We start from the raw sequence: 13,210 nt of genomic DNA, 5'->3' as shown, positions 1-13,210 counted from the left end.
ACAAAATTGTATATTTTTTTTTGTTATGGATCGAGTACGAGGCTAAGCCCTATGTTGACAGGCAAAATGGCATGAGTAGGTACTGATCAGCGGTACTTAGTACATTATATCACTCTTTCTTATTTAAAGTAGAGAATAATAAAAAAAGACGATGTGATTACTACGGAATGGCTTGAAAACAGCGAACGTATTTAAAGAAATAAATATCCTGCTTATGATCATTGCAATATTATAATTTTCACAATATTATGATTAAATAGTTCTTTGTTTGCAACGAAAATGCATCATACCTGCAATAAAGAAGAAACAATACAGTAAAAAATAGAAGATATCGTGCAAAAAATAAAGAATTGGTGGAAGCAGTGTCTGGAGAAACATAAATCGTATCAGTTACATATAACTTAGCAACTATAATGAATAAGACGAAGGTAATACTTAAGAATTTTTCTCGAGTCTCGACTTTAACCTTTATACTCTATCTACGACTCTAAGACACTCTTCAGTCTTCACTCTATTTCAACCACAGAACACATTTCAACTCTATAGGCTGCTCTATAGTCTATTTATTATTAGAAAATATTCTGATTTCTGTGATTCTAAATTTCTAACACTACAACATAAAAATAATACAATGTTTATTTAAATATATTTTTACAAAAATATATTCGGTCTCCTCGTGTACACATTACTTTGAGTGCTTAAACTACGTTTGTGTTGTTGACTAGAACTGCACTATAATTATGTCTTTGTCTAGAAACCTAAAATCCATTATCACCAAAATAATAGTTTCGGATGGGAGGTTATGTTCGTTTAGATTTTATTCAGATGAGGCTAATGATGAAAATAAAAAAGAAGTCGACCCAACTAAAGATAGGACTAAGGTTATACCAATAGAAACAAGCATGAAGTATCTGCAAAGTAAAGCGTACAATGAAACATATAGCGACAAACCAGTGTGGATCTTATATCGCCGTAATCACAAAGGGGGATTTGCTCCCAGGAAAACTAGAAAATCTTGTGTCCGAAATGGCATGATCTCCACGGGTAATCCCTGTCCCATTTGCAGGGATGAGTATCTAGTATTAGACCCTAGAAACACAAAATTGCTTGAACAATTCGTATCACAATACACTGGACAAGTAAGTACCTACAAATGCTAAAACTTAAAGAGAATGTGGGCAGTGGTGATCACTTTACACCAGGTTACCCATACACTTGTTTGTCCTCCTTTTCCTTAACAAGTGATTATATTATATAGTGTGATACTATTGAGAGTATGTACAATATTTGTCCACAACATTAGAAGTTTTTGTAGACTGACCTTATTAACTTAATTTGTATAATATATTATCTTGCTCTTATGAAAGTTGATGGTGAAAGAGAATCATAATTGATTGAAGGTATTTTTATTATCAATGCCAGTGACATAAAAACATTCAAGTCAAGCTTCTAATAAATCATTATATTTTTGTAGGTTTTGGACGCATTTAAGACAGGGCTTTGCAGAAAAAAACAAAAGGAATTGTTGGTAGCTATTGAACAAGCATGGGATCAAGGATATTTGACTTATGATGTTCCATTCAGAGAATATGATTATTCATTATATACCAACACAACAGTTAATAAGCAATGAAAATTTAATACAAACTGTAATCTTAGGTGCTTACATAGATAGAATTAAATAAAAGTTTAATTACATTCAGTGTGTTTATTATAATTTTTTGATAACAATAAACTTTTAGATGGATATATTTTAGTATAAAGGTGCATTACAAATTCATAATTTGATACCTTAACAATGTTTTATCTATACTATATCTAAATGAATATGGACTGAAATAATTTATTTTATTTAAACACAACTCATATTGGATGTAGCACCTTATAAACTGATTGGGTATGTATATATATTACAGCCATTGTAAAATACTCTATTTGATTAAAAAGACAAGCCATTGAGTATCTTGTATGTTCTTCTCATGAGCTCAACTTTTTACAAACATATAGTAAATTCAGTAATTTAAAAGAAATATTTGTAGTAATTATTCAAAAGTGCTTAGTTTATGCCTAATTGAATAAAGTTTATTTGATTTTAACTTTAAAGTGATATACCTTTCTTCTGGGATTAATTATTCAAATTAATCCTTAATTTAACTTTCAGTGGTGTAAATAATATATGGTCATATGTGAAACAACAGCATTTTAAAATCATAATTATGGTAAACTACAAGTGATTATACACCCCTTAAAATAAAACACAAGCACAACAAAACTTTGTCTTTACAATTAGTCAACCTGTCAACCACACTTTTTTATGTATGGGAGGTTATATGAGCAAGAGGCAACATAAGTAAAAATCAACTACCTATGGACATTGCAACACCAAAGGTCAAGAAAAGTGTTGCCTTAATTTAAGGTGGAAGTATGCACTAAAAGATTCAAGAGTATGTACTCTTGAAGGTCTTGAATTGGTTAGAGATGATTGATTCCACGTAGCTATGCTGGTCAAAAAGATCCTCTCAAATTATGTGGTAACATGTAACACTTTCTAGTAATCCTAAACATAGTTTTGGCACTGGAAGGACTAGGTCAGGCCAATATACATATAAGTTTGTTAATATATATAATAATATCTTTCATAAAACAAAATATTTTTTTCTAAAATGTGATTAGTATATTTTCAACTTTCACTTCAACCTATATAATATTTTAATAGCTTAATTTGCATATTATATTATGCTATATGTCTTATTAACTCCAATCACAAGGTTTAGGTCCCCGTTGTCCAAATTATAAACCCTGCAAGCTAAAGTTTTCTGTTGTTTTACATCTATTTCTTTGGAGCAATAATTCTCTGATTAATGAAGATTTTTCTCTTTCAAGGATTGATATTCTTTCATTTTTCTTGTTTACTTCCTGAAAATAATTGAAAGGTAAAGTACTGTATACAAGCAATTCATATTATGCAAAAAGTTACACTTCATTTGCTGTTTCTGTAATATGATACATATTTTTATCTACTACATAGGTACTTATTACATGATACATTCACGAAATAAAACACTCATTTTATAATTTAAGCTATGAATTAGTTTGTGCAAATGTAATTATTGTGAGATTAAAAAACATGTGGTGATCACTGCTGTCCACATTATCTTGAAATACCAGAGGAATCACATGAGTGTTGCTGGTCTTTTGAAGAAGGATGTACACACATTTTTTGAAGGTGGACCCATGTCTTATCGTCCTGGAGGCTGGAAACACCTAACAAGGAAGCTCATTCCACAGCTTGGTTGTATGTGGAAAAAAGTTCCTTGAAAACCACATTGTACAGGATAATAATAATAATGAAAGAATTTTGGGGATCGTATGGTATGGGGTACCATTTTTGCAATTAAACCCTGGTATAGGTGTACTGAGATATTTTGATCGATTCTGAATAAGTACTTCTTTTAAATAGAGATCATTTATTTTGCATTGGGCAGATTAACAGACACTGGAATTGGTGCTTTTTTATTGGAGGATTACTCATTTGACAGTACCTAGTTTAATCCAGAAAATATTTGAATAATATTCACATATAATAGTCGGGAGACATAAATATGTGGGTTGAACGGGCAGGTCGCCTAATGATTCATTTCACGCAAAACAAAACTCATCTGTTACATTAATATGCAAAACTTGTCCAAACTATGTGACATCCTTTAAAACAATTTTATGGGTTGCCAAAAAGTCTTGATGCTATCTGATAGCTTTCTGCATTAATTTTATTTAATATAGCTCAATTTATTTGTAATACGTTTTTATTCTCCTCATAGGTGTAGTACAAAGAACTATGTTGAATTCAGGAGAATGTGTTCCACATGTTTCCAATGTTGAATTTCACAGGTGTATTGAGGCCCTCAGCTGCGCCTCATGCCTATAAATTACACGTTATGTTTTATCCTTTATAAACAATATTTGAGAAAAAGCTCACCTCTACCAGTATTCGATTTTGAGATCTTAGTACTGTTGTATTACTTGGGGTACTAGATGTAGTATTATACAGAGTTGCCGGTAAAGCCAAGTTCATGTGCAGAGACAAATGTCCGTGGCGCCATCCGGTAGCTAGAGCACCTAATTGTCGATTGAGTTCTAATATCCGGGCTCTGAGCAACTCTAATCTCTCTTGATGTGCTTCATTCCATGGCTCCTAAAACAAAATTTTAATATTAAATAGTTAACTTATTAATTACTGGTTGCACACAGCTGTTGTAATTATTTAAAAGAAGTCGCTGATAAATTCTTTTTGGGACGCGATGGTTATGTACCTTCTAGGTACCTACCTACCTACACTATGCTAAGATGTATTTTTAGATTGACTGCAGGCCTACTTTTGTAGACTATTGTATGTAAAAAGGATAATGATTCAGTATTAAATTATCCTTTTTTTATTTATAAATAGATTTGATTAATTGTAGGTAGTCCATATTTTTGCTGCTACGAAATAGCATGTATGAATTCTCTATGAAATACCTATCGCAGGGCTAAAAATTTTTCGAACATTTACCACAGTAAGTAATGTATTGTTTGCTGATGATACTTCACTTATTTTTAAAGTGAAGCGACGTGCAGACGATTGATGACGAGGTAAACAATGCACTCTCAAAGATAGTGCGTTGGTTTGAGACGAATAATCTGCACTTAAACAGTAAAAAAACAAAGTGTTTACGGTTCATTACACCAAACACAGCGGAGGTACAAACCAACGTACTTATAAATGACCAGAGATTGGAACTTGTGGACACTACGGTCTTCTTGGGTATCACGTTAGATAAAAAGCTTCAGTGGGGTCCACATATTACCCATCTAGCAGATAGACTCAGCTCTGCGGCATATACAGTTAGAAAGATTAGAGAGTACACGAATGTTGCGACCACTAGATTAGTGTACTTTAGTTATTTTCACAGCATCATGACGTACGGTATATTACTATGGGGTCATGCTGCTGACATTGATATAGTGTTTGCACTGCAAAAGAGAGCTGTTCGTGCTATATATCAGCTTGATTATAGACAGTCTCTCAAAGAAAAATTTAAAGATATAAATATTATGACTAAATAAATATCATTGTCAGTACATTTATGAAAATTTAATATACGTTCACAAAAATCGTCACCTTTTTGCTCTTAATAGTGATTTTCATTATTATAACACTAGAAATAAGGGATTGCTTGTTTCTAATTCTAAGTTTCTAATTTGAACACTGTTCAGGCATTATCTATAAATAAATTTAAATGTTTTATAAAAAAATAGCTTTGTCGTCAATATCTAAAAGATAGAAATGACTGTACAATATTGTATATTTTTATTGAAAAGAGCGCAAAAAAAGAATGCTGGGAGAGTTTCTTGCGCCGTTTCTTCTCTCTCAGAGCGCCATTTGTTTCCGAAGCGCTAGTAGTATCTATTAGTTATTAGAAATGACATCAAAACGAATTCTAAAGGAATCAATTTTGAGAACATAAAAGCCTTTTTTTTATGTACTTATATTTTTTTCACACCATCAAAAAGCAGAGACTTCAACGGAAGATTTTTTTGAAAAAGCTGATTTTTAGACGAGACTTTTTGATTGTAAAACAGGGTTCTTTTTTATATATATTTTTATAATATTTAAAATCAAAAGTGTATTTGGGATAAGAAAAGGTAACTTTTAAATAACGTTGACAAAATTTGTTTTTTGTAAAAGATAAAAATATAAAACCAAAACCTTGATTATTTGAATTTTTCACATAGGTAAGTTTTGAGGTTATCTGATATCTTTTTTCCATACGACTTGTAGCTGCGCCGGAAATCGAGACTTACCATTAAACCTTCCACTTCCCGACTTCAGATCGCCCGTAATTTATTTTTCCTATCATTTTTGTTATATATTCTCTTCCGTTTCCAATGGCTTTCATCCTACTATTTTTTTTTCACTTTTTATAATTTTCAAAGGTTTGGTCTATAGGTAGTTATTAATCATATTATGTTCCTATATCGTACTGTATCAATAGATATTCTTTACATACCCACACATCCTCACACAAGCTGTTTAAAGCCAGAATTTGAAGAAAAATATAATATAATATAATAATATATTATAAAGAAGAAATAATATCGAGAGAATTTATGTTGCCCACTACTAAAATTCAAACTTCGGTTAAATTTAGTTAGTAGGTAAGTCTTCACTACCAAAAAAAAAATAAGCTGCTTGAGTTCAGTACGTCCATTCTTCTCAGGTATGAGTCCTTTTCAAATGAGGGTGAGTAGTTTTTGACGATCAATAGGTGATTAAGAAATCCTATTTTGAATAAAAATATTAAACTTTGAAAGAACCTTTACAAGTGGTCGGAAAAGTGCAACGTGATCTTCATCCTGCGTCAGTCATGGTTTGGAGGGGGTGTGTTATCAAAGATTCACACAGCTTCATTTTTGTGAAAAAGGTGTAAAAACTATAGCCAAAGTATATCAAGAGATTGCCTTTAACTTTTTTTTTTAACTTCTTAGCAATACGATTTAAAAAAAAATACCTTTGACTTTCCAGCAAGAGTCTGTACCTTGTCACAACTCACTAGCTTGGGTGCTTGGCATGGAACATTCCAGACTTTATAAGGGCTGAAGGCTGAACGTTGTCAAGCCCATATCTGAATTTGAGTTGTCGTTCGTAGAACAAGCAGTGACAAAAACTTTCAAAAACGTACATAGTTTTTTTAGGAAGGTGGTAAAATTTCGAATAGAATTTTTTTATTTTAAGATTGTAATCGTGTTAAATTAAAAGTGCCGATTTCAATCACGCTTGCGATACCTAAGAACAACTACCTAACAAAAATTAAATTTATGTACCTATCTATTGTCTACAACATTTTTTCAGTCGGTGGTGTGGTCATTACTACCTGAGACCAATATAATAACCTCCCTTCCTATTTCGTATTGACATATCTAATTTTGTATATTATTTGTATTGCTACAATAATATACCTAGGTAGGTAGGTATGTATGTATGACAGTCATAATATATAAATAGTTTAACTTCAACAATTTAAAAATGTTGTAAAATTTACAATATTATATTTTTCTTTATTCATAATAATATCACATTTTCTAACATAAATACATATTTTGATAGTGTTCTACAAAATGTTTATTTTTTACAATTTTAAAATTTTAATTATTAAAAAATAATATTGTATTAATAATAATATGAATTAATAATTAATAACGCTTTATAAAAAATAATAAAATAAAACTTAAATAATCTAATAAAATTAATTAATTACAAATAGAAAATATCATTAAGATCGCTATCGGCAGTTTATTATATTTTTTATTTTTTAGTTACCTACATTGATTGTTTGACGTCAGTATTTTTTTTTTTTTTGGAAAATGAGTCGAAAATTATTATTTGTTTATTGTCAATTTGCTAATTATTTGCAATTTAGGGGGTTTTGCTTTTTTATTGTAAATTATAAGCGATGAGACATCAACCGGTTTGATTTTAGTTCATTGGGAGAATGACAAATTGAAACCAGATCGCACATCCTGCACTTAAAGCCACACCAACTACAGAGGCAACGCTAGGTAGGTACATATATAACTGTGAAATAAATGCTTTCGTTGGTTCCGTTTCGATATACCTAGTTATTATTAACTAAGATAGAGTTTTAAACTATCGTAATGATTATTGATAAACACGATATTTCAGGATTAACTCTATCGTACAATTTGAAAGAATGTTTATTTCTAATTTCCTCAAGTACTTTAGTATAGAAAAAATATCCCTAGTTGGTAGGTACTAATATCTATACATATAAATAAAATTGGAGTGTCTGTTGGTAATATTGAAATAACCGTTTTTACTATATGTATATGAGTATATCATACACCAAAATTATTTTTTTTATATTTTTGTCTGTCTGTCTGTCTGTTCCGGCTAATCTCTGAAATGGCTGGACCACTTTTGACGGGACTTTTATTTGCAGGTAGCTGATGTAATAAGGAGTAACTTAGGCTACGTTTATTTTAGAAAAATAAAGTAATTTTGCAATGTCCAAGAAACGGTCTAACTCTAAAAATAATTTATATGGCAAAACAACGTTTGCCGGGTCAGCTAGTCTATCTAAAAATAAAATAGAACTCTATATAAAAAACCAAACTCAGACTACGATTATATTATGTTTTTTGACTACCTACCTACCTAGAATGTTTTAATAACGTACCTACTTACCAATACAAACCTATACACTAAGGTCAACTGAGGGAAATGCGTCACATTTTTTTAACTTAAAAATTAAAATCTTATGCCATTTTTAAAAATCTCATCAAACCACTGTTTTCTAACGAATCATGTTCAAGATTTATTAGGTAGTCACCTTCAAGGGTATTGCATAAAAAAGTTATTAAGGATTTTTTAAGAATGTAGATTTTTGACGCATTTACTCCATTTTGGGTAAATGCGTCTACTATGAATAACTCTCAAACCAGATAGTTTTTGAGGTTGAAACGATCATTAGTAGTTCTTTTTTAAATTCAGACTTCACATACACGTTAAAGTTAAAAAAGTAAAGCAAAAATTAGTCTACTAGAGGCATTTCAATTCACATGTGGAAAATGCGTTGCATTTCTCTATTACGCATTTACCCAACGATCAATCCAGGTGCTCTCAATATTTTCGAAGGTATGTAAAATAAAGAATAATATATACTCATATTAAAAATGAAGCTTAAGCAAGCAGTATATCATTGAATAAGAATGTTTATCAAAAATATAGCATTTTTATACAATCTAATTTTAATATTTAATTAAAACAACCATACAAGCTTACCCTATAAAGTATTTTTACTTAATGACCTAAATGAACACATTAAGTGTCAAGTCTTTCAATAAAAAGTACCTATCACAATATTGACACCGTAAAATTAAGCTTCTTAATACAACCTTCGCAACCCATATTCACAGTTAAAATAAAATGACGAGGACTAAATGTTTCCTCGTTTTTGGTTTTACCATATTCAAAATATTTGCTGGATTGAACGAAGTGGGTTTTATGAAAAGTCCCAAGTCAATGATTTACGTTTTCTTGAAACCATAGTTTATAAAAAAAAATATCTATATCCATATAGGTTAATATCACCATTATAATCGTTTATTTTAAACTTATATACTCGTATAACATGTATCTGAAATGGAAATAATAATATGGTGAAGTATTTGAAAAAACGATGACTACTACATCTGCACTGCAAAACGTTTCTTACGGAAACGTATAAAACAAATAAAAACTATACAAGTATTGACTTTTAAAAAAGGTTGAGCACCCGTGATATCGGGGTTTAATGCTTTACACAGACGCATTTACCCAAAAAAACAGACGCATGTTGCCTAAAACTTGTCATAACCTAACAATCATCATACCTCAGCTATTACGATGTGTAGAATCAAAATAACTACCTACGTTTACAGACGAGCAAACATGTACTGCGTATTTGGTATATAAAATCTTATAAAAAATCAATCAGGAGCCATTGATTTTTATTGATTGAAAGCACTCTCCTCTCGCTGCTCCTCTTGCACAAAAATAAGTCATTTTTAAAATGGTAGATTTAACAAATTTCCGACGTACAACGCGATCTGTGTTTATGGGGCGCATTTTACTATGGGGTCATGCTGCTGACATTGATGTACCTAGTGTTTGCTCTGCAAAAGAAAGCTGTTCGTGCTATATATGTATATGGCTTGGTTATAGACAGTCTCTCAAGGAAAAATTTAAAGAAATAAATATTATGACTGTTCATCGTCATTACATTTATGAAAATTTAATATACGTTCGCAAAAATCGTCACGTTTTTGCTCTAGTGATTTTCATTATTATAACAGTAGAAATTGCGAAAAGCGATTGCTGGTAACTAATTCTAGTAGGCTTCATAAGATACATAATAGCATTAAGGGTAAATGTATACACTTTTATAATAGTCCCAGCCACTGTTCAGGCATTATCTATAAATAAATTTAAGTGTATTATTGTGAAAAAATGGCTCTGTCGTAAATCCTACTACTCCACAGATGAATATCTAAGTGATCCGACAGCCTGGGACAAGATTATGATTATTTTATAGCAATAGCAATGACAGTACAATGTTGTATATTTTTATTAAAAAGAGCGCAATAAAATAATTCTGGGAGAGTTTCTTGGGTCGCTTCTTCTCTCTCAGAGCGCTATTTGTTTCCCAAGCGGAAGTAGTATCTAGTATATTAGAAATGACACCAAAAAGAATTCTAAAGGAATCAATTTAGAGAAAATAAATGTCTTTTATGACTCTTTACCGATATATAAAATCCACTGAGAATTTTTAAACTTTTATTAAACCAGTGGACTTTATACCTATATTATCGCTGTAAAACGAACTCTCCATATTAAAAAAAAAACTATTTTTGAAGCGTATTTTATTAATTTACTTTTATCAAATACGTGTTACCTAAGGAACATTAATTACTTAACATGATTTGGTCTGAATACACACGTAATAATACCAATTAACGCGTAGTTATATTAAAAAACATTCTAAATCCTTTCCTTTTGTAAACTATGCTTTATCAAAGGAATAAGGATATTCGCGGTTTTGCCAAGATGATTTTGCATAGATGGATGTAATGTTCTACTAGCGTGTTTTGCTACTAGCGGACCAAATAAATGTAATAATGTACGTCTATTTTCTTAAACTTATTGCTTATTGTTACTTTGTACCAAAACACTTTTGTGTAGAATAATTTCCTTTATAAAATATTCAAAAATTTAAAATTTGTTTCAACTGTGAATTTATTAATTATCTACTCATTACTTATTTATTACCTACCACATAAGCACCCATACGTCCTGCATAACGCATTTTATCCTGAACTTCAGCCAATTGCTTCAAGTACCACTCGCGAGCTTCCTCAACAGCTGTGAGTCCTTGAAGTAAAATATCTTTTTCTTGTTCAATTTGTTTCATTCTTTTTAAAAGATTGTAGTCTATGCCATTGTGTAGGGTGTGTCGCCGAGGTTCGCGCCTTCTAGAAGTGCGACAAACAACTGATTGAGAGACAGTAGCAGAACGCCCGTCCCCTGAACTTCTTCCTTGAACATCAACGATTGACCTCGAAATATCTTCCATATCTATGTTCATGTCACTTTTATGGGATTCACTCTTGAGTTTTTCTTTGCCTTCATTTATGTTTTTTTCCAACCTGGGCGGCTTTGGCGGCCCGTACGTGCGATGTAATATATCATCAGCACTATTACCTGACTCATGCACTAACAGGTTATCGGATAAGTGGGGCATACTGCTTGTCCTAATTTGGGTGCCATTTCTTGTGTTTTTAATATTCGTCCAGTTTCTTTCGGTTTTTTGTTTAGCTCTTGTGTCCTCCGGCAAAGGCTGGGATATTATTTTATTATTGTAACTGGAATCACCAATATCATTACTGATTAAAATATCATTAGATACTCCTTGAACTTGATTACGCAAGAGACATATTTTCAACCCTGTACAAAAACTATCGAATGTTAAGAATCCATCATGAGCAACCTTCTGAAGGCTCTCAATGACACCAGCAGGCAAGCCTTTTGTACGATCGTCGCGCCAGCGATTTTCAATGTCTGTTAGTTTAATGTAGCCGGTTTGTTTATCATCCATTATATTGAAGAGAGTTCGCATTGCTAAAACAAACTGTTTGGGTAGTGATTCCATTTTCAATCAAATGATTCCGTACTATACTTTAATACCTTAAATAACTATACAAAAACACTGACACTATCAACTTTATTAACAAGCTTACAATATGTATATTTAAAATGAAAGACACGTTTAAAATAATCGAGTGCGAGTAAACTGACTCGTAGGCGTGATTTTGCAGACTAAGCGAGATCGAGTGTGAGTAGGTATGATACAAAAACCGGTTCAACTACATTCGGTCAAGAACGAGTAATTGATAGAATAGTCAACAAGGTGCTTTTATGTTATGATTTTAAATAAACGGCAAGTCTGTCTTTCATCAGATTGATTAGATTGTCATCCAATGAGGCATGTACAAAATACTTACCAACTTTATAATATACGCAACTCTAGTTTTGGTCTACCAAACAATTTTTTTTTCTTTGAAGTAAAATTTTTCTCTCATTTCAACTTGCGCGTTAAGCTTGGAATAAATAATTATTCTATTACATTTCATTTTATGCATAATATAATATATGTTATAAATAGGTACCTACGATAAAATTGCGCGCAAGAGCAAAAACGAGATTTGCGAACGTAATAAAAAGGAACTTCGTATTGTAGATATCTAAGATATTTTATATGTATTATATATGTATAGTAATAAATAGATAAGTAGTTCAAGGTCAAAAAAAGCAATAAGGTCCAGATATGAACTCGCTGGTAGCAGTGCTGAGTCCGCCAATAAAAATTAATGGAGCGAAACAAATACCTACGATGTTAATTGTGTTTAGGTACGTATTTGTTTCGCTTCATTGTTTTCATAGATGTGCTAAAAGTGTTAAATTTCAATAGTAATAATAATAATAATATTGACCCACTTTTTACACAAATTATCTTGCCCCAAAATAAGCATACTCGTAGATAGCCTGTGTTATGGGTTGCAAGACAACGATATATTTAATACAATATACTTACTTAAACATACATAAATACATTTAAACATCCATGACTCGGATACCGGGATTCGAACCTATCTAAGAGTGTTATATATCATTGGATAGCTTAGGTATTTGCTAAGCTGAAGGACCTGAGTGACGCCGGTGCTAACGAGTTTATTCCGGCACTCTTAATCAAAAATCATCAGTTCCAAAAAAAGGACACCGTTTTTTTTTCATTTATTGTTCAAAACAAAGCGTACAATAAAATTTATATATCTAAATACCACGAAAACCCCTAAAGGATTTATCTGGGTAAGTTGTCGCTCGCCTTTTCAGCATTATATTACTATAATTACTTACAATAATTAAATAATGGTATATTAATATTTACATTGATCTTCACATAAATATGGCTGTTGTTCTAAAAATGTTTTTTTAGTACGCCTGTATATTTTCTATTCATCTATATATATAAAAATGAATTGCTGTTCGTTAGTCTCGCTAAAACTCGAGAACGGCTGGACCGATTTGGCAAATTTTGGTCTTGAATTATTTGTGGAA

At 31.3% G+C, this 13,210-nt stretch overlaps 2 protein-coding genes across 2 annotated transcripts; one reads left to right on the top strand and one right to left on the bottom strand.

Annotated features, from left to right (window-relative positions):
• The first annotated feature begins 570 nt into the window (after positions 1–570).
• LOC126972701 (28S ribosomal protein S18b, mitochondrial) lies at positions 571–1,698 on the top strand. Its single transcript, XM_050819600.1, has 2 exons — positions 571–1,139; positions 1,475–1,698. Exons 1-2 carry the CDS (start codon positions 741–743, stop codon positions 1,631–1,633), a joined length of 558 nt encoding a protein of 185 aa, XP_050675557.1. The 5' UTR covers positions 571–740; the 3' UTR covers positions 1,634–1,698.
• On the bottom strand, positions 1,391–11,897 carry LOC126972677 (suppressor APC domain-containing protein 2). The gene is made up of 3 exons (XM_050819562.1): positions 10,869–11,897; positions 3,977–4,192; positions 1,391–2,916 (listed from the first exon to the last, which is right to left on the bottom strand). The coding sequence occupies exons 1-3, from the start codon at positions 11,742–11,744 to the stop codon at positions 2,791–2,793; spliced, it is 1,218 nt and encodes a 405-aa protein (XP_050675519.1). The 5' UTR covers positions 11,745–11,897; the 3' UTR covers positions 1,391–2,790.
• Positions 11,898–13,210: the final 1,313 nt, after the last annotated feature.

Source organism: Leptidea sinapis, chromosome 27 (assembly GCF_905404315.1).
Source record: "Leptidea sinapis chromosome 27, ilLepSina1.1, whole genome shotgun sequence".
Lineage (NCBI taxonomy): Eukaryota > Metazoa > Arthropoda > Insecta > Lepidoptera > Pieridae > Leptidea > Leptidea sinapis.
The sequence above is the reverse complement of the archived record's forward strand: the minus strand, read 5'-3'. Positions and strand labels throughout refer to the sequence as shown.